Below are 27,047 nucleotides of genomic sequence, written 5' to 3'. Positions count from 1 at the left end.
AGAGAAAGATGGGGGTAGATCTCTCAAAAACTGCTCTGTTCTGTTCGCACCCCCTGAAGCTCTGGCATCGGCCACTGTCACAGACAGGATACAGGGCTAGATGGACCATTGGTCTGACCCAGAATGGCAGTTCCTATGCACACTTCCATTATTATCAATCAGTACAATTTGTTCAAGTCTCTGTGTGCACATTCTTCCTAACAAGTTAGTATTAAATCACTTCTACAGGCCCAATCACACTGTTAAATTAGACAAATTTGATTGACGCTTCTGGGGGTGTGCAGCAGCTGTCATTTTTAGTAACATCTGCCTTTAAATTATTATTTTATTATTTGCATTTTGATTGTGTCATGTCAATTATAAATATATTTCCTATGTCTGGGTTTATTTAGAGCCAGGAAGGGAAAATATGCCTCTACTGGATACACGACATTGAGTTATGTAACGTATAGATATTCTATTCCTATGAAATATATGGAGTAATTCTCTGTAAAGACTGAATTAATTAAATAAAAAGTAAATATGTTAAATGTGCAAAGATATAATCATCCTCTCTCTTCGCCATATATAATTATATGCATAAGAGCTACGGGCATGAGAGACTGAGGGAAAATGAGCATGTGTTTTTGAAAGAACATTTGTCCTACTCATGTATAATGACATACTCCATGTAAGTTTCAAAGGAATAAAATTTCTGTCCAGGATGTAACAATATATGTTAACCAGCACATGTAGATTTTTTCCCATCATGGCATTATCAAATCTGTCTGTGAAATATGATGCATGAAATACACATGTAATCACGGTGACATAATCAATTTAAAGTCAGATGTGATACTAAGCACCACAGTGGTCATCACACCGATCCTATTCTGGTGTAAACTGATATCCATTTAGCTGTGGATCTGGCCTAATATTCAAACTAGGCCCAGCATTCCTCACACGCTTTCCCAACCTGATTTCTGGTTTCCTGTACTTTCCACTTATATCTGCCTGTTGTGCAGAAAAAGCAAACGGGGATTGCACAGCAGGGCACCTGAACTCTCCAGCTTTCTAGCACCCTTCCAAAGTGGCAAATACCAGCACACATGAATGCCGCTAGACGCTTCATGTCTAGAGACCGGGGAGGCGGTGAGAGGCGTGGGGGTAGGGGTGGGGCTGGCTAGGGGGAGCACAGCTCAGGAGTGAGAGGGACCAAAATAGTAGCACAGAAGGATACGCTCTCCACAGGGATGTCCCAATATCAATGAGATTGCTGCATAGCTCATATAAGACCCCATCCTTCCTGAAGAGGAGATCAGTTGGAAACTCTTGTAATAATTGGGCCTATGAATTTACCCTAATTGTGAGCTCTATTGCAGGACAGTGAATATAAGTTGTAGACTGGACAGTGGGATGGATCACTTAATAATTGCCCTGTTCTGTTCGTTCCCTCTGACACGTCTGGCACTGGCCACTGTGGGAAGACAGGGTCCTGGGCCAGATGGACCACTGGTGTGACATAGCACAGCCATTCGTATGTTCTTAAAATGTTCCGATCGCTTATACTTATAAATGTTAATGGGGAAACGTGTAAAAGGGAGACAAAAAGACTAAATTAGTCCAAACAAAAAGGCCTACTGATATAACCCAAGGACTCTGTTAAAATCATGTCTCATAAACAAGAGAAACCATGAGACCAGAAATCTCTGATGCAAAATTGTGTCGGAAGTTAGGCCTAACTGGTGGACAAACGAATAAGAGATTGGGCTATTCTGCCCATCGCTCCCTTTGGGGGTCCTTAAAAAAAAAAAGAAACTTGGGGAATAAGGAGGGTATGTTGTTGGCTGACTAAAAGAAGAGAAAGGAACAAGCTTTATGATGATAGCTGCCACCCCCTTTGCCTTTTGGAACCCCAGGATCCACCCTGACATCATTGGGCCTTTGTTGTCATGATCTGAAAAATGTCTTGCCAAGAGAGGGACCCATGATTTGTCACTTCCACTCACTTTGGCTAAATCCCAATTACCAAACAATCACCTGGGATGTGAGACTTTGTCACCCCATCCTCTTCATGTGTCGTTTTCCTTCCCATCTTATTTTTTCTCTTTCCTATCCCTCTCCTTTTTCCTTCTGTCCAATAAAAGTCTGGCTCAGCTGACCAAGACTGCATCTTTTGCAACACTGCGGTGAGCCTGTGACCAGAAAGCCAGTTAAAAGCAATGCCTTAAACAACTGGATGCTGGTACAAGTGTGGCAAGTCTCGCAGTGGCTGACAAGATGCTGTGCTGTGCCTGTTTTTCCCAGCAGTCAGGCTGCCAGTGAAAGTCGGCACCAAAAAACAGAAGCAAGGGCTGCATGTTCTATCTTTGCTGTTCTTTTCTCTCCCCTTTTGCGAGCGTTTCTTGTTCTGTCTTCCAGGCAACAGGACTGGACATTAGCAGCAGCTCCAGCCCATCTCAGCTAACTTTTTCTCTTTCCCCCCAAAAGGATGGTTATTGCCATCTTTAATAAGAGAATGCGGGTGTGGGGAAGGTTTCTTTCTAAAAACTCTCTCCAGCAAAAGGGCACAAGGGATGTTGGTAAAATAAAAGCATTGCTTTATACTTTACATTTCAAAGGCTTTAACCTTCCCTACCCCCTGCCACTTTTCTGTATCTTTAATAAAAGATTAAAAGAATGTTTAATGGTGTGTTTCCCGTGGTACTAAGCAAGCTGAGGTCTGTTGACCAAACCCTGTTTAAAGTGTGGAATGTTGGACAGGGACCTTTAACAATTTGGGCCCATCTATTCCATCTAAAAGAACTCCAGCAAATAAACCTTGCAGAGTTTTCTGGGCTCTCTAGCTCTGTGGGGTTTTTCACAGTACGCTAGGACACCCCTTCCCCTTTCCACCCCCTTTTTTTTTAAATGAAGGAGCAAGTCCATCAGTTAAAGCTGAGGAATGAGAAGCAGGACTCCTAGCTCTTTCTTTGACTTACTGTGTGATCTTAGGCAAATCACCTAACCGAGACCTGAAGAAGTGCTCTGTATAAGCTTGAAAGCTTGTCTCTCACACCAACAGAAGTTGGTCCACCCACCTTTGTGTCTCTAACCCCTGTGTCTCAATTTACCTACCAGCAAAGTAGGGACAATAATGCCTACCTCACAAGGCTGTCGTAATGATTAATTTTAATTTGAGAAGCTGTACAGTCTTGGAGTGTTTAAATCAAGAGTAGATGTCTTTCTAAAAAACAAGCTCTAATTTAATCATGAGTTATTGGGATCATTTAGGTACTACTGGATGAAATTCTCTGGCCTGTGCTATGCAGGAGATCAGACTAGATGATCAGAATTGTCCTGTCTGAGCTTAAAATCTAACAGGTGTCTGTAAAGTCCTTGGAGTTCATTGGATGAAAGATGCTCTATTATTTTTAAACATATTAAGCTTATTAATAAGAATACTTTTCTAACATAAACCATGAGATCTGCAGGAAGTTATACCAGAGAATCCCATTCTTATGAACTACTGATGAATTTTATCGTTTAAAACCAAAAAAACCTCATGAAATAAGCTATTTCAGCTTTTACCCACCAGTTTGTTATAGTTTTAACCATATCCTCCCCCAAACAGCCATCACCCCCCAGCTTCCTGGAACGGAAACTCCCTAATAGTTTGCCATCCGTTTGTGAACAGAGTGTTTGTGATCACTTAACCAGAAATGTCTACAATATTTTAAATGGGAGATGTCTCGTGCATCTGTTGTTTGCACGTAGCTCATTGTCACTTTATGTACAAGAGCATTCAAGCAAGGAGCTGGAACACCTGAAATACTGAGGGCCAGACTGGGGCTGGGTACTACAAGAAAAGAATCAAGGAGCCTCCTTATCCCCCTGAAGTTCCTCCATGGTGTTGGGGGGAAAATTTGCCACAACTGAACTTCTTGTGCTCAACTGATATCAAGGGCTGTTCAGGACTGTCTCCTAGGTGCTTATCTGGCCACCATTTTATCTGAATGTCTCACAATCTTTATTGTATTTATCCTCACCACACCCCTGAGGTAGGGCAGTGCTATTCTCTCCATTTTCGAGATGGAGCACAGAGAGACTAAAGGCTTGTCTACATGGGGAAATTTACTGGCATAATTATACTGCTCTTCTATTCTATTCTCTTCTACATAGGTTTTTATATCACGTTCATCACTGTAGTATCCAGCAGGACAGTGGGGTGGGAGGAGGTATTGTTTCATGATTTCTGTGTGTATATAAAGTCTGCTGCAGTTTCCACGGTAAACATCTGATGAAGTGAGCTGTAGCTCACGAAAGCTCATGCTCAAATAAATTGGTTAGTCTCTAAGGTGCCACAAGTACTCCTTTTCTTTTTGCGAATACAGACTAACACGGCTGTTCCTCTGAAACCTGTAGTATCCGATTGCCTTCCGGTATTGCATTAAGCAATGTTATTATATTCTGCTATCGCTATCCCTGTATAACTCTTCACATGGACACTTGTATTCCACAGGAAGGGTGTCCGTATGAAGAGGTACACCAAAGTTTGTAGGTGATTTTTGGATTCTCTGGCATGAAAAATAGTACTACATTAAAAAACGAAAAAGCTGTTATTGATAGAATTGAGTCTTTGCTCTCATTTTATTTTTCTACTTTTGGTTATATAGATATATATTGCAATTAAGCTTTGAAGTTAGGAAAAAAAGGCTCCAGTATTAATCACATCACCTCAGCAAACGGCGACGGAGTAAGGTAATAGACAAATCAGGCAAAACTCTTCTACGGGAATTCCTCAACAATAAGGATGAGGATGCTTAAATTTTACATAACATACCGTGTTCATTTTAAACAGGTCCCTGTGCTCTGACATCAACCCAGTGGGTTTATTTTCTGGCCTTTGTTAGCTTAATTCATGAGTCACAGACCATCTGGCTAATGTTTAAAAGTGACTCATGGAAAGCATCCACAATCTGCGCCGTTCTGAATGATCTTCCAAACCAGTTTTGCCAGTCCCCACAGTCTTCCAATTGTCGAGAAATACATTAACTTAATTGCATCAAACAACATTTTGCAGTGTCAATTAAAAACAAAGTCCTCTGTTGGGAAACAGGAGGGTTAACTTGCCCAATTAGCAGGGCAAAAAGTGCAGTGTGTACTGCCACTTGGGAGTGTCAGGACTGGCAGTAGCTCTCACAGCACTGTGGGTATGTCTACACTTAAAACGCTACAGTGGCACAGCTGTGCTTCTGTAGCATTGAGTGTAGACACCACCTCTGCAGACAGGAGAGATTCTCACACTGGCGAAGGTAATCCACCTCGCCGGGAGGCAGTAGCTAGGTTGATGGAAGAATTCTTCCGTCAGCCTAGTGCTGTTTACACCAGGGGGTTAGGTCAGTAGCTACATATCTCAGCGGAGTGGATTTTTCACCCTCCCCCCCGAGAGACGTAGCTATAGTGACGTAAATTCCTCATGTAGGCCAGGCCAGAGCGAAGAACTCTTTCCAGATACTGTATTAAATGGATATAGCCTCTCTTTTGGTTTGCAATCAGAAAATGATTTTCTTAAATGTATTAGCGATTGGAAAGTGTTGGCCACATAAATCTCGGTGTGTAGCTTGTTGCATTTGAAACGGAAGCTATTTGGATGGGACATATAGGTCATGTGCTGTTTTTCCAATGCCTGCTTGGATGAATGTGACTCATAGGGCTTGTCTACACTTCCCCGCAGTTTGGACTATGGGGATGTGAATAGCAGTGTGCCCCAAAGTGCTATGCTGTAACTATCCCATGTGGCTGCTGCTTTAAGAGGATTACTAAAATACGAACAAGGAACCTTGTAGTTCGCACCTGCAGCGTCCACAAGGGAGAGTTACAGCAGAGCACTTTGATGCATGCTGCTATTCAGACCCCGTAGTCCAAACTCCAGGGCAGTGTAGTCGAGCCCTTAAAATCAAGTTTATTTATGTTACAGTGACATCTTGAGATCCCAGTCAAGTTCAGAGCCTCACAGCGTGAGGCACTGTCCATACACAAGTGAGAGAGAGTCCCTGCCCTAAGAACTTGCCATCTAAATGGACAGGACAAATGATAGGGAGTATTATTATCTCCATTTTACAGATTAGGAATGGAGGCACAAAGAGATTAATTGACTTGCCCAAGATCACACAGGAAATCAGTAGCAGAGCAGGGCATTGAACCAGATCTCCCGAGTGCCAGGCCAGTGCTTTAGCCAGCTTTCATTTCTGGGCACTGCCACAATAACAAATTCAAACATTCACCTTCCAGGAATATTCTCCAAAAGCCACGTAAAATGTGCAGTTTCTGCCAGCAAACTTGTTAACTAGAATATTCATGGGGGAGTGAACAAATATGGGGAATTCATTCAAAAATTCAAACTGAACCTCATGGGCTTTTTTTTCTACTTGTTCCTTGCATGAGAACGGCGTGTACATGTGACCCCCAGCCTGTGGGGAACACAGTGTTTTAGCTGCCCCGAGTGGACTATCATGAGGTAGGTCTGCAATCTCAGATATGCCAAGTGGCCACTGCTCCCCTTAAGAATCTGTTCTACAACTTAATGGATCCAATAGTCAGCAGACTTTTCATGATATTCAACCTAAATATTCAGTTTCTTAATTGTAGGCGTTATTTCCTTGTTTAATGCTAGAAATTCTCTTCCTCCTTGCTGTTTTATATTCTTCATAGCCATTTACCTATGCAGAAACTAGGGATGGAAAAGATTTATTGGCTCACTGAATGCCCCAGAGGAACATGGTGAGGGATTGCCTTGCGACACTCAAAATACTACAGTATTTTGCAGTAATCATCCAAAACACAGCAATATTGCTATGTAAACAACAGTGTCTGGGACAATTACTAAAGAATGCTGCTGTGCTTTCTTACGTTTAAAAAATAACTTTATATTTAGGCAAAGTTACAATGAATCGTTCACCTACTACATTGTACACTACTTATTCAGGGGTTGGTTAATATTCAGCGAACCTGGCTAAAGATTCTGGCTTGCTGGCTGCGGAGCCCCCCTTCTCTGAGTACAGGAGAAAGGGTGATCACATTTCTAATGACCTATCCTTGTTTTGGTGCTTCTCTTGTGAACATACTTGGTGTGCAAGGTTTTCCATTACATTTCTATGAGGAATCTGGTTCTTTATAGTTGGAAAGATAATTGCTGTGACCAAGTGTCCAGAATGAGATAATGGAGACCTGATTTTCAGAAGTGCTGAACACCTACAGAATCCACTATTTTCAGTGAGAGCTGTGGGGGATCAGTATTTCTTAAAATCAGGCCCTAAGGAGAGATGGGGATCCTCTGACTTCTGTACAGGATCCTGAGGAAACCCTAGGGACCACAAGAACATCAGGACCACTGTGGCTTATTTATTGTCTGATCAATTGGTCTGGTGTTGAAAGGCGGGGCGGAGGGGTTAGCAATAACCCTGCAGCCTAACCACACGAGGGAATCACCAGCCTTTGGACTTGTGAAGTAAGGCTGGACTCCACATGACTGGATTATGAACTCCTTATTCCATTGACTTGAATGGGGTTACTCACTTGAGTAACTCCTCACCAGTGGGGAAGAAGAGGGTCCCAATCCTGTACTTAAATAAATAAGTTTAAGACAAAATGTGGAAGCCTGTGAATAACTTAGCCACAGTGGAGGGGGAAGCGCTTGGATTTACTAGCACTTGTTTTGTATCCCCCCTCTTTCTCTGTTAAACCGAAGGGAGAAGACAAACCCAAAGCCTGCTAAGTAGGTGGATGATCTTGAAAGCTGACAAGAAAGGTAACTGTTACTATGCTCATATGCACTGACAGTCGGCTGTGTGCACAGCTATCCCTGTCTCCTTCCAGGGATGGAACAGAAGTACTGCATTCATAACGTTCAGAGTGAGCTTATCTGCTTAGAACATCTGTCACAGGGATGTGATAGTCCCCTCTTTAAAAAACCAGGTGTCTTGGCACTGAGTCTCCCAGCAGAAAGGAAGAGGTGGGGGTTGTTTTTAAAAGTTTGGTCCCTCCTGTGGCTTTCTTCTGAAAGTGGGTTGGTGGAAATTAGAGAGATGAGGTGGGTGAGGTAATACATTTTATTGGCCCAACTTCTGGAGGTGAGAGAGGCAAGCCTTCCTACACAGAGCTCTTCCTCAGGTCTGGGAAATGACACACTTCTCGCTGTTGATTTATAGCAGCAGGTGTCTGATTGAAAGCAAAGCCAGTGCAGACTGCCCTCAGCAGCCTCTCCTGTTTAGAATATCTTCCAGCCTCCATGCAATGTTTTGCGGTCACAAGGCCCCATTTCAGCAGACATTGGACATGGAAGGAGATAGTTGTGGTTTCAAGGCCCTCCCAAGCTCCTCTGCAGAACATTCTCGTGGGCTGACAAACTGTTTGTCCCCATGTTCTGCAACCATCTCATGAGGAAGGAGACAACCACTAGTCATAGAAGCTTTGTTTAAATGAGTCACCCCACCTCCCACTAGGCAGCCAGGTCTGACATTATCTGGAGCGAAAGAGAAGCCCAGGTCAAACATTGACTAGCCCTCCTATGAGCTCAAATACATGACCTGAAGAGCTGAAGCATGACGGTCACTATGGCACTTGCCACCCTGCCATGAGGCAATCAGTTTTATTTTTAAGCTGGCTGCAGCCTGTAACAACACAGGTCAGCGATGGGGATAGAGCCTGGGACCTTCAGCACAAAAGGGCCTGATCTAAAGCTCCCTGAAGTCAACAGAAAGACTCCAACTGACTTCGATGGGCTTTGGATCAGGCCTCCAAAACCCAGGCCTCAATCACTTGGGCTTAAGGAGTGCCATTAGCTCTTCCTCACATCTCTGAGATCCCCCATGGGCTTTGCATGGGGATGGGAGGAGATAGTGATTGGCCCCTAAGGATGAAATGGACTCTACTGTATTTATTACCAAGCAGTTCTGAGCAGCCCTGTAATGAAGACAGGCTGGTGACAGACAGGTCTGTTCTCCTCAGAAACATATACTGCACCCTTCCATCAGGAACCTCACAACAAGAACCTCAGAGCAGAGGAGAAACGGTGTTTATTTCTGCAACATTTAGTCCCAAATTAGCCAGAAAGTTCACTGCTTAAAGTCAAAGCTTTTCACTGTCTCTCTTATTTATCTGCAGACCTTATGGTAACAATTGGCTGTTTGAGGACAGGTTAGATAATGTGCATGTTAAGAGTTTTGAACACCAAGCAAAGCCTAGTGCCTGGAGCCCTTAGACAGCAGTTGAAAAGCATCTGACACTGAAATGCAAAAGGAACACAGGAAACCCTCTGCTGGGACACCTCACTGACTACATAAAAACACTGCCTTCAATAATTCATAAAGCCTAATTGTGTTCCCTGAAGGGGAGGGGGAAATTATACAGCTCAGACCTACCCGAGCCGGCTCATTGATTCGCTATTTAAATCTGTCCACAGAATTGATCAATAAAGGGGTCCACGTCATAAGTAAATCCAGGGTGTATGATATGACGGTGCTGTGGAGGAATACAGGGAGCATAAGCCTCTCTTTTATGTGTAAATAACACTTCGTACCATAACCCTCTAACCACTGTTAAAGTAATCAGTACCTGAGAGTAATCAATACCCAAGTTGCTGCAGGCGTAAGTTCACATACTCTGTTCTCTGCTACTGTTATCCCACATTTAAATCAAGATATTTCAGGAAAAAAACAAAACCTCATTTAGCTGTAGTATAGGGGCCTAATTCTCTACTCGGTTATGCCATTGAAGGCCCTCAAGTTTAGGGGCCAAAAACTGGTGTACCAGAGTCTCGACTCAGGCCCTGTGTGTTTAAGATAATGGCATTTTGCAGGTGTTATGAAATGTTATTTTTTCAAGTCTCAAGAAGGCCATGAACAAACACTGTAGAGACAGCATGCACCACTAAAGCAAGCATACAATGGTACCCTGTTCCCAAAGTTCCAGATGAGTTTGCTAATTCAAAACTCTCCAGGAATAACATATGAGATCAGAGAGCTGTGATACGATCTTGTGTACTCTGGTGTGCAATTCTACTGAAGTCTGGGCTTCAGCCTGATGTATGAGGGGGAGGGATAGCTCAATGGTTTGAGCATTGGCCTGCTAAACCCAGGGTTGTGAGTTCAGCCCTTGAGGGGGCCATTTAGGGATCTGGGGCAGAAATTGGGGATTGGTCCTGCTTTGAGCAGGGGATTGGACTAGATGACCTCCTGAGGTCCCTTCCAACCCTGATATTCTATGATCCTAACTAGGATCAGAATCTAGCTTTATCATTGACACCTGAGATAGACAAAACTCATAAATTTCACTTTCAGGAAGTTATTAATGAAATTCAACATAAAATTGGCTTTCATTCCATTAGTTTTAGCTACCCTCCCTTCTACCATTCATTCCTCTTCCTCTTTGGTGTTTACAGACTCCAGATATTGTAGGCTTATCTCCCTTCCCTCTGCTAAATTGATGCTCAGCCAAGCTCTGCATATTCAGCTTTTTTACTCCTTTCTTCTAAATCTGGCAAATGTTGCAGCCTTCAGACTTAATACTGGCTTTGTTAAAATTTAAATTAGGATTAAAATGAAAATTTGTATTAGGAAGAGACAATAATTTGAGTTCCGATAGTTTCAGGGATGGTAAATCCCCCTGACAGTTCGCTTACTACTGTTCCTAAGGTCAGCCTTCAATTTCTTAAGTTTTGAAGACATGCTGGTCATTTAATTTTGATAGATGTTAAGCTCTTAGGGTAGGGTCTGTGGCTTGATTTGTGTGCATACAGTGGTTGAGTGCTAACACAATTTAAATAATAATACACTGAAACTGTTATCAGGTAGGAAACAACTTAATGATTCCCAAAGCTTGTTTTAAAATTAAATCCCCTGTTGCTGAGAATCTACAAAAAAAATCAATGTTGTTGGTTTCTCTCTCTGGGCTGCATTAAGAAAGCTTGTTCTTAAAGGATTTATCAAACCCAGAGTGAGAACAGAGGCCAATTAAAGTTTAAACCTATTTCAAGAGCACCAGCAAAGAAAGATACAAGCGGACACACACAGTACAGATTTACTCTAGCTATTATAACATTTCTTGTCTCCTTTTATGTAGCAATTGTATTAGGTTCTTAATTTTCTTTGTAGTGTAACTGTATGAGTCTTTTCAATGTGCCATAAAACTAAAGACCTAACCACCTGTGGTAATTAGAGATCCTACCATATTTTTTTTGCACCAGCAGACATGTTAATTGTGATGTGATGTGCTGACTAATTTCCAGTTTGGGTAATGTAAAAATTCTCTATGTAGTTTCAGAGTAACAGCCATGTTAGTCTGTATTCGCAAAAAGAAAAGGAGTACTTGTGGCACCTTAGAGACTAACCAATTTATTTGAGCATAAGCTTTTGTGAGCTACAGCTCACTTCATCGGATGCTCACGAAAGCTTATGCTCAAATAAATTGGTTAGTCTCTAAGGTGCCACAAGTACTCCTTTTCTTTCTATGTAGTTTCAAATTGATAAAGAATTCTCCACTTCCTGACTGAAACTTTTGCATAGTGCTTCTGTGCATTGTTAAACTGCTGTTATGTTCTACAACAGAGATGGTTTCATTTTAGTGGTGAATGAAGAAATTCCTATCTATACTGTCTGTAAATCACATTGTTGCCAACTCCCATAATTTTATTGGGCATCTTATGATATATGTTTTCTCTTAAAGCCTTAGCTGCTGGAATCAAGCAATTGGATAAGAATCTCAGTGTGCTTGGTTGCTTGCTTGCTTTCAAGTAAGTTTCTCATGGTGGCAGAGGAGAGCTTAAAAATGTGAACCCAGTGCACTCTCCAGATTCAGAAACTAGAAAGCAAATAAAAAGATTCCCAAATGTATTATTATTAAGTAGGGCTGTCAGGCGATTAAAAAAATTAATCGCAATTAATCTCACTGTTAATAATAAAATACCATTGATTTAAATATTTTTGGATGTTTTCTACATTTTCAAATATATTGATTTCAATTACAACACAGAATACAAAGCGTACAGGGCTCACTTTATATTTATTTTTGATTACAGGTATTTGCACTGTAAGAAAACAAAAGAAACAGTTCACTGTTTCAATTCACCTGATACGAGTACTATAGTGCAATCTCTTTATCATTAAAGTTGAACTTACAAATGTAGAATTATGTACAAAAAACTGCATTCAAAAATAAAACAATGTAAAATGTTAGAGCCTGCAAGTCCACTCAGTCCTACTTCTTGTTCAGCCAATCACTCAGACAAACAAGTTTGTTTACATTTGCAGGAGATAATGCTGCCCACTTCTTGTGTACGTCACCTGAAAGTGAGAACAGGCGTTCTCATGGCACTGTTGTAGCTGGCGTCGCAAGATATTTACGTGCCAGATGTGCTAAAGATTTATATGTCCCTTCATGCTTCAATCACCATTCCAGGGGACATGTGTCCATGCTGATGGACTGGTTCTGCTCGATAACAGTCCAAAGCCATGCGGCTCGACGCATGTTCATTTTCATTATCTGAGTCAAATGCCACCAGCAGAAGGTTGATTTTTTCTTTTGGTGGTTTGGGTTCTGTGGTTTTCGCATCGGAGTGTTGCTCTTTTAAGACTTTTGAAAGCACACTCCACACCTCGTCCCCCTAAGATTTTGGAAAACACTTCAGATTCTTAAACCTTGGGTCAAGTGCTGAAGCTATCTTTAGAAATCTCACATTGGTACCTTCTTTGTGTTTTGTCAAATCTGCAGTGAAAGTGTTCTTAAAATGAACAACATGCTGGGTCATCATCCAAGACATGCTATAACATGAAATATATGGCAGAATGCAGGTAAAACAGAGCAGGGTACATATAATTCTCTCCCAAGGACTTAAGTTACAAATTTAATTAACGCATTATTTTTTTAACGAGTGTCATCAGGATGGAAGCATGTCCTCTCGAATGGTGGCCGAAGCATGAAAGGGCATACGAATGTTTAGCATATCTGGCATGTAAATAACGTGCAATGCCAGCTACAAAAGTGCCATGCAAGTGCCTGTTCTCACTTTCTGGTGACATCGTAAATAAGAAGAGGGCAGCATTATCACCTGCAAATGTAAACAAACTTGTTTGTCTTAGCGATTGGCTGAACAAGAAGTAGGACTGAGTGGACTTGTAGGCTCTGAAGTTTAACATTGTTTTGTTTTTGAGTGAAGTTATGTAACAAAAAAAATCTACATTTCTAAATTGCACTTTCATGATAAAGTGATTGCACTAGTGATTGTATGAGGTGAACTTAAAAATACTATTTTTTTGTTTATCATTTTTACAGTGCAAATATTTATAATGAAAAAAATATACACTTTGATTTCAGTTACAACACAGAATATGGTATATACGAAAATGTAGAAAAACATCCAAATATTTAATTAATTTCAATTGGTATTCTATTGTTTAACAGTGCAGTTAAAACTGTGATTAATCGCGATTAATTTTTTTGAGTTAATCGCGTGAGTTAACTGCGATAAATCGACAGCCCTATTATTAAGCCAATTTCCTGATTTTGGGGCCTGACTCATGATTTTGAATGCTTGGGTTTGGCAAATCACTATGTAACACACATTCTGGCTTAAAGACTGTATCAGTGCAAATAATTACCGAGATTACACTTTAAAAGAATATTATTATTCTTGTAATCCTCATTAAACATTTAATAACATTCATGGATGTCCAGAAACACAAGTTATAAACTATAACCTGGGCTTAGCATATGCTTTCATTTTCCCTGTGATTTATATACAACAAAACACCTGAACTGTTTAGCAGCAGTCGAATTCAGTAGAAAGAATGCCTTTGAATCATATATAGGGCCTGGTGCGCCAGGGTACTGAGTGTTCTCAACTTCCACTGACTACATTGGCAGTTGAAGGTGCTCAAGGACATGACTGCATGTTGACACAGGATTCTGAGAGCAGTGTTTACATAATATCACAAATCTACCCTCAGGAGCAATGAAACCATCATGTTATCAGCTTGTGTCGTGACAGAATGAAATACCAACAGGACCAATGACCTTTTCATGCACCATCCTTAAAACAGTTACGTATGGTACATTTCTGCATCCCTGAAAGGCCTTGGAACAACACTGCATCCCCTTTCACAATCAAAATTGAAAGAAGTGTTTGTGGGGTATAATCATGGGATATTATTATTGTGTTTGGAATATGTGCATGATTGTTATTGAGGTTCCGATTATTATTATATAGCACCCTAAGTGTGCTGAGTGTTTTATAGACAACTAAGAGCTGATATCCTGTAACTGATACTGTAGAGAGAGACCCATATGCCTTGCCACAGTGAGTAGACACAGCTGGCTGAAACTTTTAGGAGGGGGTGTGAATTTTCAAAACTTTTCTGCAGTTAATCCATTTTGAATGATTGGTTAAAATAGCAAAAAATCACTGGGGGGGGAGGGGGGGAGATCTCATCTGTGTTTTGACCGTTGCAAGCAGTAAAACTTGGAGCCGCTGATGGAATATCCTGTGACAAGGGGATCACTGTAGTGTACAGCCTGTAACCAGGCGAAGGTGTGCTCTAGTAGGGGCTTTATTGTCTGGTTCCAGGGAATCGCTGTTCACATGTCTCCTCAGGTGATGAGCTGCTAACTCCCAGAACCGAGTGGGCCAGCGTGTGCCTTGCCTGGGCAGGGTGACTCACGGGTGGCGGCGGCTGCTGCAGGCTGTGGCTTTAAATGTGTCAGCTCAGCCCCTCCGCCTTAGGTTGCTGCCGCCGTCTCCGGTCTATCTGCCTCTACCTCCCCCACCGTGCTCACCGCGCCTGCGCCGCGGCTGCCGGAGCCAGGACTCTCCTCTCCTGCGCTCCGGAGTCCGCAGATCTTTTGTCTGAGGCTGGGCAGCGGCGGCTGCGGCCCGGATCGCTCCCGGCCCGCGAAGAAGGAGCCGGGGAGCCCGTGCGGAGCATCGGATCCCAGGCGCCGGGCCATTCTAGGGGTGACCCTAGCACCGCTGGCTCCTGTATACAAACAAATGGGGGGAGGAAGGCAACTCTTAAGGTGGACTTGCTCTTAAGGTGGAATTTTTTTTTAAGGTGGACTTGCTCTTAAGGTGGATTTTTTAAAGTGGAATTATTTTTGTTGTTTTTTAAAGCGGACTTGCTCTTGCATCAGCGGCTTTGGGGTGGGAAGGGCTGGGATTTCATCCTGGGTAGAGGTTCTTAGCACAAAGTCGGCGGGACAACTCCTCTTGATATCACTAGGCTGCTAGCAGGGGATGGGAAAGGCCCTGTTGTTAGGGAACAGACGTCTCTCCAGACTCTAACAATGACTAAACCCCAACCCTTCTCCAGGAAAAGGCAGCCCATGGAAGAAGAAGAGGTGGGAGTGAAAAGCCAGATGTTTAGCTGCCGAGAGGTTGATAGAAGAGAGACTTTACTTTTCCAACAAGTCTCCAGCTCCTGATTGTTCTTAAGGAGGGGGGTGGGTGGGTTGTTTTTGTTTGTCGTTAATTTTGGTTTTAAAACTATCAACTATTATTATTATTTACTGCCAACCCCCTCTCTCGGACACATACTGGAAATCCAAAAGGATAAAGACATGGAGACAATAGGAAAGTTTGAGTTCAGCAGGAAAGATCTGATCGGACATGGAGCTTTTGCTGTTGTTTTCAAAGGGAGACACAAAGAGGTAAATAGGTTTTGCTCTTTTGTTTGTCTTTTCCACGACTTAAGTGGGGAGGGTTTACCCCTCTTTGTCTGTGGTTGTCCCTATGGCTCTGTACTGTTGTCTCGAATCTCATAGTCTGTGTTTTGTTTGGTTTATTACAAAGCTCCCCAGTCACGTTTGTAGCTAGGTGCCATATAAATACATATGCATTATTATATGTTGTTGAGGTGCATGTAAATGAGCAGAAGCCTTGAAAAAGTCTTTGTGGTTGGCCAGAATAAATAAAGAGTTTAAAAGTCAACAAGATATACGCAGCAGTGAACTACAGTATCAATATTGGGTCGTGCTCTGGTGTCCCGTAGAAACATAATAGATCAAAATAACCTTCCCTCAAACCAGTTCAGTTTCTGAAGTGTATTTGCATTTATTAAATGTGTGGCTTTTAGAGGAGGGCTGTTGTGGGTTTTGTTGTGGTGGGTTTTTTTTTTTTTTGGATCAGTTAGGGTTAAATAAGAGGATACAATCAATCTGGATTTTTCATCATTAAAGCTCAGGATAAGCCCTGGTTCCTACAATCCATTTATTTGCATTGCTTAAATAAGAGGATAACTGTAGTATAAAGTAATAAGAAAAATCCAAACCTTCAACTTTTCTTTTTTGTGCTGACCAGGCTAATTCAGCAAAGGGCAAGTCTGAACAAGTACAGGGTATGTACTGGGATACTGAATTAGGGCCCTTTACCAATGCTCTGTAACCCCTTTGTCAGATATAATTGTAATCTGGGAGAGACCCTTGTTTCTTAATGTTATTTAATACTGAAATTGACATTTATCTTTTAAACTATACATACACATTTAACTTTCAGAAACCTGGGCTGGAGGTAGCTGTGAAGTGTATTAACAAGAAAAACCTTGCAAAATCTCAAACTCTGCTGGGGAAGGAAATCAAAATACTTAAGGTAAAGGCAGAAATTACTTTTTCTCTCTGAATATCTGTTATATATGCTCTGTTATTCCTAGTTTAGCATTCCTGTCTTGTTTTTTCTAGGAACTGAAACATGAAAATATCGTTGCCTTGTATGACTTCCAGGTAATACGTCTGATTACATTGAAGTATTTGAGGGTGGGGGGAAGTTGGGTAAAAAGTGTAGATCTTAGAATGTTTGGACAGATGGTCCACTTAGAGCCTACTTATATAATGAAAAATCTCCCCTTTGTAAGACAGGGAAATATACTAACATGTCCGAACAGATCACTTCTATTTAATTGTATTCCAGACCATGATTGCTTGAGATGGGGAGGGGGAGAACTATTTTGCTAATGTCCTTAGATGTTGTGCGGTGAAGTTTAATGCATGGTGTATATGTTAATGTCTCATTGTGGCATTATAAACACAAAAATACAGTCATTCTTTTTGGCACAAGTTCCTTTTTTTCTGAGGGTGCACATACATTTCCTGTTATTCAATAATTTGAACTTATCTAGGGTATTGAAGAGGGGTGAGGTTGACTTTGTGGCCTACGTTTTGTTTCCAGGTAGTGGATAGTTTCATTAAAATTTTTCATTTGTCCTTATGGCATTCAGTGGCTCCTATAAATTGCAGTAGACTTATTTTTAGAAGGTTGCTGCTTCCTGTAAAGTTGCTTTTTCCCCTCAGATGTCAGCTCTGAGGATCGCTTCTAACAGGCAAGCCCTGATCCTAAGAGACCATTCTGAGGTACTCTGATTATAAAAACCAACTCTACTAGGCAGCCCTCCCTTCTTACTGTTCTTTGGGACAGGTTTTATTGCACACATGATGATTTTGTTTTTAGTGACTCTAGATTCTCAGTAGACTGGAATCCTGTTGTGTACATATGCAGTCCTAGCATGGGAGAAGTCGGAGGGTGTATTTCCAGCCTAACCTCTCTCGTTTGGGAATGACAGCTTTAGTTGCTGCAATGAGACCATGCAGCACCAGGGTTGCTGTTTTTGTTGCTTATCTGTGGTTCACTGCTCTAAGTGATGTCACGTGGCCTGCAGGCCTCCGTGTTTGTTGACATTCGTCCTGCCCTCCTCCATTGGTGCAGCCAGCCCTTTGCATCACTGTGCAACGAGATCCCCAGCTGGGTGGTAGAGGCTGCCAGCAATGCCTTCTGGGAGCTGTAGTCTGCATTCCTCACTTGGTATTAGAGTAACAGCCGTGTTAGTCTGTATTCGCAAAAAGAAAAGGAGGACTTGTGGCACCTTAGAGACTAACCAATTTATTAGAGCATAAGCTTTCGTGAGCTGTAGCTCACGAAAGCTTATGCTCTAATAAATTGGTTAGTCTCTAAGGTGCCACAAGTCCTCCTTTTCTTTTCACTTGGTATTAGTGTTCTTTTAGATAGGACTACATTACCCACCATGCATCTCTCTCTGCTGGGAGATGGGGTAGATGCTGCCTAGGGGAGGTTATTTTGGGTCAGGTATAGTACTCGGGAAGGGTTTAATGCTTCTTTTTTTTTTTTTAAAGGCAGATGAGGATGGATTTTTCAAACCCTTTTTTTGTGGGGGTGCGGTGGGGGAGTTGGGAATAGGATTAGTTCATGGCAGCATGTCTTGTGCCAAGAGCCCCACTGTTCTGAAAAGAATCATAAAATATCAGGGTTGGAAGGGATCTCAGGAGGTCATCTAGTCCACCCCCCTGCTCAAAGCAGGACCAATCTCCAGTTTTTTCCCCAGATCCCTAAATGGCCCCCTCAAGGATTGAGCTCACAACCCTGGGTTTAGCAGGCCAATGCTCAAACCACTGAGCTATCCCTCCCTCCGCCCTGCCTGTTTCTTAAACCTGTACAGGATGTGGAGACGGTTGCAAAAAAGTCGTGCACAGTCATGGGTTATGTGAGCTCTTTCAGTCTGTAAAGCTGCAGATTTGGAGATGCAGAGATAATAAAGGAGGTAGAATTTGTGGTAGGGGAGAGGTTCCTATGGGGAAGTGGGATCACCGATTTTGTGTGTGTGCAGTTCTCCATTTGCACTCCCTGCACCCCAATTACTGGTCCTGCCTCTAAATGTTCATTGCTGCAGTTCTCATTTCCATAAATTGTTACGTTGCAGGGCTGACCTCTGTCAGCATATTCAAAACTTTTTTGTTTAGCTCCTGCTCCCCCTAACTCCCTGGTGTGATGGAAGGGTGTGTGTGTGGAGGGTTCCCTAAATAAATGTCTTTGAAAGGAGTCATTGGAGTGTGGTGGTTCTATACCCCACCTTGTTTTGTGGAATGGGAACATTTCTGACTGGTTGTATTTCTCTGAAAGCAAACTTGATCGCTTCATTTTTATTTCCCCATGAAAACAGCCAACTGCAATTACTTACACTTTTATTTCCCTGAATCATAAAACTGAAGAGACTTTTCCCTCACTTTAGTGTTTTTGGCCTTCGCAACTGTGAAGCTATGAATAGATTTGCTAATCTTCCTGTTGTTCTGTGGCTTTTGTTTCTGTTGCATTGTTGTAGTATTGGGTTGGTTTTTTTAATTATTCCTCTCCACCACCCCTGTCACCAGTGACTTCTTTAATTCTGACTCCTGTACACTCAAGGAAATGGTTGGGAAAATCACAGAGGGTGTAGGTTAGTGATTGCGGATATTTTTGGTGGTTTTTTTGCATGTGAAAATAAAGCCTGATGTAATACTAGATTTCTTATACAAGAACATTGAGTAACTCCATCAGGCTTGCAGCAGCAGTTCCACTTACCCCTATTTACCCCACCACCACCTTCACCCAGAAACCTGCTGCATTCAGTCCTTTTTGCACAGAGCTTTATGATACTGGATCATGAATAATAATAAAATAAGAGCTTTACTGGCATGACATTTGACATAGGTGAATATTTAATGATGCATAAGGAAACCGTATCTGGCCTTTTAGGAGCTGTGAAGGGGAGTGTTTAACCGTAGCATCATTAAATTGGAATGGGCTCATAAAATGAAAAATATGTTCCAATTATTATATGCTCAACTATCACTGATGTGCTCAGCTTGGTCCAGGGATCCCAATGAGACAGTCTCTGCACAAGGAGGGGGATGGAATCAGGTTTTTTTGAGTTTTGCCTTAAAAATACTCATTTGTGAGCACATGCAGAATAGATCTGAGCTGCAAACCTGTCCTTGGAGCAATAAACAGTTGGAGAAGTTGAATTTTGGGTTTGCCCTATATCAAAGTGTATTACTGCCACTGAATGATCACAGATTCTTAGCCCGTCTTTTGGAGAGAGGTGTTTAGGGCACTAGCTCTTGGGAGACCTGGATTCAAGTCCCAGCCTGTCACAAACTTCCTGTGTGACCTTGGGCAAGTTGCTTAGCATCTCAGTGCTCCAGCTCCCTACATGTAAAATGGGGATAACAGATCTTCCTGTCCTCCCAAGAGTGCTGAGGATAAATGCCTTCAAGGTGTTGAGGCCCTCAGAAAGTACTCTAATGAGTGAAATATAAATACGTGGATGGGGAGAGACAGAGAGAGCTTTTACAGTGGAGAAAGTACTGTAGTTTGTCTCAATGATCTTTCAAGACACACAGATTTTTTTTCCTCCTGTTTAAAACCACTAGGGGTGAGCATCCCTTTCATTATCTTTCCTCTCTTTTCAAAAAAACACTCATTTTATTAACCACCATTTCCAGCTGCTTTCAGAAAACTTAGCTTGTGTCTCTGTGCTTAAGCCATGGATAGACCTTTTGGGTTGTTACCCTTTTACCTTTGTCCAATGCAATTCAAACAGAGAGGCCTACTGGCACAGCTGGTTTATAGTATATGGTGCCAGTCTGCTGATATTTCCTATCTGGTGAGGCTTCTAGGATACATAGAAAATAGAGGACTTCAGGCTCTTTTTAAAGAGGGTGGAACCGGGTGTCTAAAGAGACAAGGATTTGGAGATAATGATGCCGTGGCAGCATAAGGATCAGGGTTGGAAATAACTAGGCTCCTTAGAACCAGGGGTTCGACACCCGTGTGTGGATGAACTCAACTTCATTTTAGAGACTTTAGAAACCGGGGGGATGAATATTCAGCTGTGATGAAGGATCAGTTGAGAGGAGTGGGAATGGTAAGGTGCCTCTGAGTCTGCCTGATGTTGGGAATGCTCTGTTCTGGGCTGCTTACTGCCAGCACTAGTTTAAAGGTGCCTGCAGGCTGTTGTTGGTGGCTCGGGTCACTAGGACATAGGGAAGCATGGGTTGTGCCTTGTTTCTCACGGTTGTGTCCCCTGTGCCAGCTGCTCGGAGCGGTGGTGATGTAGGTGTTGTACCACCTGAAGATTTCACAGCGCTGGGGTGATTTCCTGGTGAGCACCTCTGCTGGCTTCAGGGCAGCTTATGCCGGTAACACAGTGCAAAGTTGCCCTAACACAGCTACCCCAATGTCCTTTTCCCGTCCGGTCTGTGTAGATGCTAATGATCACGTTAAGTATCAGAGAGGTAGCCGTGTTAGTCTGTATCCACAAAAACAACAAGGAGTCCGGTGACACCTTAAAGACGAACAGATTTATTTGGGCATAAACTTTCCTGGGTAAAAAACCCACTTCTTCAGATGATCTTGTCCTTTTTTGCAAAAAGAAGGGTTTGCTATATAGATGCTATATAGAATGTAATTCAGGACATACACCTAATCGTGCTGTTACTCCCACAGGGGACCTACTTAAGTAAGGGGGTTATTAATATTGTCAGTAATTCGGTATGTCCATCACTGCAGCATCAGGCATATCACAGGGAAAGCAAATGTAACCCACACACCTCCTGGGTGTGGTGTTCTGTCCTATCCAGTGGCACTGGGACCACTTAGAGAGAGAGATTAATGAGTTTGCTCTACAGCCTTATCTAACAGCTGGTTGGCTTTTAGCTCATGCGGTACAGGCTCATGTACTAAGCTCCAGAGGTCCCAGGTTTGATCCCACTCGCCGATGACTGGGGTCTCTCAGTCGTCGGCGTTAAACAGACATCACTCACTAACTAGGAACCGGAAAAGAGACCCCACCTTAGTTCCCCCCATGCTACCGCAAAGGCTTGGCTGAAAAATTGCACCTCGCTTTCGTTTCTGGAAAAGCCAGGAGATTCCACCCCCTGGATTGAATGAAAAGGAGACGAAGAGCAGAGCGGCATCAGCCATACTGATGGCCATCCAGGACCAATCCTCCTTGCAGGACTCATGCACATTGAACAGATCACAGGACAACCGGAAGAAAGGCTGCATGAGAGAAGGCCGTTGGGCTTGATGATCAGCTATCCAATGCCAGTCTCGGAAAGGAACAAAGCCAGCAAAGAATGACCTCGTTCTCTCCTGGGGCCTGCTTGTCAGGCAGCAGTGCCTCATAGTCAGTGGGATCAAAGGCTAAAATTAGCATGGGTGCCTGAATGATGGCCTTTGCTGGAAGGAGATTGGCCAAATGTGCGGTTTTCCCACGTCTTGTACGTGTTTCCCCCGTGCCCCCATATAGGCTCTATCCTTTGACTTGAAATTGGTTTTGTGTGATCTTGTTATCCTGGGGCTTATCCTCATGCACTGCAGGTACCTGCTGCATTGCTCTGGCATCCTTTGTGGTGTTGGCCGATTCCTGTATCACCGGCGGCAAAGCCACTGCTGTGCCTGGCAGCCTCAGATGCCAGCTAATACTGGGTCTCTTGCTCTTGAGGAATGACTTTTTGACGTTTGTGTCTCAGGACACAGGACTCCCGTATGCCATTTGAAATCCCTAAGAAAACATGCTTTGTCTGAGAGGTTGCACTTCTGAGGTCATTCAGGCCCATCTAAAGCCTTCTCTTGTTCTGTCCCGAAGTGAAGTTGGCAAATCGCCTTGAGAGTTGGGTGTCACATGCAGGCATATCAGGATGGCCAATCTTCTCTGTGCCTCAGTTGTGGATGGTAATGGTGGGAATCCCTGCTATGCATGGTCACCCTCAACTTCCACACATGGGAAATACCCTGTAGACTGAAGATGGGGTTGGGCTTCATTGCGAAAACCTGGTGAAGATTCCATAGTCTTCCGGAGGAAGGTCTGAGAGTCTAGTGAATCATCATTTCTGTGTTCAGAGGGGCTTAACTGGTACGCAGGTAACTGTTTTTTATAATCTTGTGGAACCAACAAAAAATAAATGAATTAAAAGGTCTCCTAAATGTCCACACTCTTCTAAAGGCCAAGGAAACCGCTGGCAAATGTTTAGTTTCCACTAATTATAACCCTCTGAATAGTGAGGTGATATTTTTAGAGGGAGTGGCCTTGTTGCAATTTTGAAATCATGATCACTGTTTTACTCACCATGTTCTTATATGGCTGGGCCTTCTACCTGTGTTTTCCTCTCATGATGCCATGTCCCACACGAGCTGGTGATAGGGAGAGTTAATAGTCTCTGTAGCTTCCTTCTAGAAAAGGCAGCATTACTCAGCCTGTAACGAGAGAGGTTAAGGGATGTCTCCAAAGAGTAATTGGAAACTGGAGTGTGGTTGTGTTTTGAATTGAACAGTGACGCTCCAGTTACTGTTACTGTTGAGGTGCCGTTTGTGCTGCTGATGTTTAGGCTGTGTCAGCATTTCCATGATGACAACTTTCACTATGAAATCTTTGTGATTGGACTGTAAAAACATTTAGTCTGAATAGGAAGAGCAGGGCGATTTGGAGTTTGGAGGGCAGCCAGTAGCCTATATAGTATTAGGGTCCCAGGGGTGGAGACATGAGGGGAGGGAAGAGACACCCTCCCCCTCCCCCTCCCCCCGGCTTGTCTACGGTGCCACCTAATGGTGGTGGGGTAAACTCCCCGCACCCAAGAGGAAGGGTTTGGAAAAGGAAGCTGTGGTCTGTGGAGAGGAAAGTGCTTGTTACTCCCTGGAGAAGGGAGAAGACGGACAGCCCTTGAGGGAGAAATGGGACCCTGTAAAAAGGCTGGGTAGAGACAGATTTTGTGTCTCATTTATCTTTGTTTGGGTCTTCTGAGGAGATTTTGCCAGAAGGCCAAGTGTCCAGCTCACAGATTAACCAAGCAAGTCAAAACATTATCCTTATTTTACAGATGGGAGAAACTGAGTCACAGAGTGGGGAGGTCACATGCCCACAGTCACCCAGCAGGCTAGTGTTGGAGCTGGAAAAAGAACCCAGGTCTCCTGAATCCCAGTCCATGCATTATCCTCTAGGGCACTCATGCTTGAAATGTTGTGTCTGGACAGTTTGAGCATCTAGCTGCCTTGTAGCCAGTAAAGAAGTTAACATCAGGACAACAGGAGGGATTACGTCATCTGAGCTAGCATCTTAGTAATCAGCTAGACATTAAGTATCACTTGTAGGGAATGAAAGATGCTGAAGTTAAAGCCTTTATTGATCCTATTTAGCGAAGCATCTTACATCTAAAGAAAGGAAAACCTTCCTGCCTGTTCCAGTCCATCTTTGTATTCCCAGATGGTGGTGAGTGGGAGCTGCTGGTGAGATGAGAAATCACACTGCAGGTGTTGAGAGGTGAAGCGGCACGTACACAGAGACAAAAAGAGAGAGTGCCAATTTGTAGTTGTGTAACCAATAGAGTCTCTAATCCCTTCTTAATGTACACGTCGCCAACAAGTGGGGAATCGTACTGGCTGGAGGATTTTTCAGGCTGGTCCAAATGTGTTTTCCTGTGAAAATCTAGTCGGCACATGGTGTATCTTGTAATGCAGCAGCCAGCAAAGGAACATTGAGATGAGTTATTTCTTCTCTCCCGTTCCTTGCTGTTAAACTACTGGACATTTAAGGCTCTGGTACTCTCTATCTTCTGACTCTGTCAGTTTTCTCGTATACAAAGGCCCAGACTTGTTCTAAGGGAGAATCTTGTTTTTCTGTTATCAGTATTTCACAGTGACGTGAAGTACATTTGATTTCCAGAAACAGACACTTGAAAACTAGGGATATAGTAAAGAGTCATAAAAAGGGAAATTTACAAAGGCCAGGTAGTCATTGATAGTCTCTCATCAACTCTCATTGATAGTCCGGTAGGAGTTGGGTGGTTGGACTCAGGTCTGCACAGTGCAGTGTAGTTGCTGGAGCCCCAGCTTGGGAGCAGGGTTGCAAATGAGTGTAGACTCTCAAGTCCTATGTTAACAAATCCAGGGTTTGGGTTTGTTGGGTTAACTTGGGTTCTAGTAACCCTGGGCCTACATTGCAGGGTCGATGTACTCTTACAGGCTACTAGGGCCTGGAGAAGGAGAGACTCTTGTTTGAAGGGAAGGCTACATTTTGGAAGACTTGTCAGTCAGAAGGTGATGGATGGTCTCCTTCAGGTGAGCTGAGGTTTCACCTGGTTGGGGGCCACCAGGAAAGCAGAAAGGTGTTGCTTTCATTTGGCTAAACTGGTCATTATGTCGTCTTGCAAATAATAATTAAATGGACATTAGACTATTTATCTTGAAGGGTTTTCAACCAACATGCAACCAGACACTGAGGACAGCTGCCTAGGGAATTATTTATATGTGGAGCACTTTCCTTCTTTTCATGAAATCCACTTAGAAACTTGAGAATTGTTTTTCCTATTGACTTCGGGTCACGTTGTCCCATCCATTTCATAAGCAGAAGGTACATGGTATGTGGAAGGGACACTGCTACTTTATACTTCTGCTGATCCCACAGAAGCCCATCTACAAGGGTTCCCTGAGATCTGTAGGGGCAAAGGGAGGTGGCACTGTTCCTTTTTCTGATCACCTCCATGTGTCAGCACCTTCCTTCCCCCAAGAGGTGTTCTGGATCCAGCTGTCACTGAGGGAGATGGGAGTGTGTGGACAAAGTGTGACCAAGAGTCAGAGAGGAAGTATAACGCCGACAGACCCTGGTCATCGTCGGGTGGGATCGAACCAGGGACCTCTGGAGCTTAGCGCCCAAGCCTCTAGTGCATGACATAAAAGTCAGCTGGTTATTAGCTAAGGCTGTAGAGCAGACTCATTTAACTCTCTCTAAGTGGTCTTGGTGCCCCTCGATGGGACAGAACACCACACCCAGAAGGTGTGTGGGTTACAGACGCACAAACCCTCTGTGTGGGTGGTTGCAGGTCTCTCACAACCCAGTAAGATCTGGCACTGAGGTATCTGAACTCTTGTGCCTTCGTCGGGAGAAGGTTTTTCTAGTTGGCTAGTGTAGGTCTTAATTAGGGCTGAATTTGAAGTATGCTGGGCCTGGATCCACCAAAATCTTGGAAAATGTGCCCCAGGAGGGTGAGTGGAATCTATGATGTGACCCCCAGCTGCTCTCTGCTTTCCACCCCCCCCACATAAGCTCTTTTGTTTCCTGGAGTATATGAGGTGATATGGGTGTGTCTCCTCTTCCCGGTGTAGGACTTCTGCCAGAAGCAGGTGGCAGCCATACTGCCTGTTGCCCGCTTGGTGGTGCCTTGCTGGTCCACTCCAGCTGCAGGGCCTGGATCACAAAGGTCCTTCCTGAAACTTGGCCCTGTTGATATGTCTTTAAAGCTGTGTGCGGGGGCCAGTGGCATTGCCGTGTTACCATGTATCCATGCAGAGAGAGTGTTATGTTCTAGTAAACCAGCTAATATTAACTTAGTGATTTCTCCACTTCATCTCTCTTCCCCCCCCCCCGCCTCCCACGTTTGTTTCTTTTGCGTCTAAATGAATGTTTGCCTTTCCAATAGCTTGTCTAAAAATATTCCTCAATTCTTTACTGCCAGGGAAAGGAAGGAGGTGAACGGTAGGAGCAAGGTGCCGGTGGCAGCCATGTGGATGAACAGGGTAGCATGGGGACACGCTCCAGGGTGTTGCTGCATGTTAGGCCAAAAGTCATGTGAATGTTTTCCAGCCATGTTTATTTAGAGAAAGGTGGTTATTGATAAGTGCTCCTGCTATTCAGATCAAAGTGGCTATTGTCTCTTTTCTTGCTTCAGTCCTAATGCTTGCATCAAGACAGAGCACTCCTTCCATAACACCAACCTTCCCTCCTCTTTTTAGAGAGTAGCCTATTCAGTCCGAGCTCAGAGGGTGGGAGGAGCGAGGTTTAACCGTTCCCTCCTGTCTAAGGATGTAGGTTCCATCACCCCAGTCCATCCAGCTAGTAACAGGGACCTACACAGTAGCTGCAGGCTTTTCAGGCAGCAAAAGGACAGGACCTGCTAAGTGGAGTTCCTTGCTCTATCCACAGATGATCTAGAATTCACTCCCACAATCTTTCTAACACTGAGCCAGCGGATGAGTAGGAGAGAGATGAAAAGGCTATGGGTTTGTCTACGCTACAGTTAAACCCCTGCGGCTGGCCCATGTCAGCTGACTGGGCTCGTGGGGCTGCGGGGCTATAATGCTGGAGCCTGAGCTCTGGGACCCTGTCCCCTTTGCATCTGCACTGCACTTCCATGGCCTGACACGCCAGCCGTGGGTGTTTATCTGCGGTGTAGACATACCCACCGTGTTCCAGAGGCAGCCAGGGCACCAGAGTCCACTGATT

General features: G+C 43.5%; 1 protein-coding gene across 8 annotated transcripts in view; it reads left to right on the top strand.

Moving 5' to 3' along the window:
• The first annotated feature begins 14,691 nt into the window (after positions 1–14,691).
• The window catches only part of ULK1 (unc-51 like autophagy activating kinase 1), a 99,796-nt gene continuing 87,440 nt past the window's right edge, over positions 14,692–27,047 (top strand). For 3 of the 8 annotated variants that reach the window (XM_073313036.1, XM_073313037.1, XM_073313035.1), the window contains exons 1-4: positions 14,738–15,027; positions 15,559–15,657; positions 16,502–16,594; positions 16,684–16,725. In XM_073313036.1, coding sequence (XP_073169137.1) covers positions 15,568–15,657; positions 16,502–16,594; positions 16,684–16,725 — 225 coding nt within the window. In that variant the 5' untranslated portion in view covers positions 14,738–15,027; positions 15,559–15,567. Of the gene's footprint in view, positions 15,028–15,558; positions 15,658–16,501; positions 16,595–16,683; positions 16,726–17,277; positions 17,353–27,047 lie in introns of those variants that run through there. The other 5 variants (XM_073313040.1, XM_073313039.1, XM_073313041.1 and 2 more) reach the window with 5 other exon arrangements.

The sequence above is a fragment of the Lepidochelys kempii genome, chromosome 15 (genome assembly GCF_965140265.1).
Source record: "Lepidochelys kempii isolate rLepKem1 chromosome 15, rLepKem1.hap2, whole genome shotgun sequence".
Lineage (NCBI taxonomy): Eukaryota > Metazoa > Chordata > Testudines > Cheloniidae > Lepidochelys > Lepidochelys kempii.
Note: the sequence above shows the minus strand (reverse complement) of the source record. Positions and strands in the feature narration are given on the sequence as shown.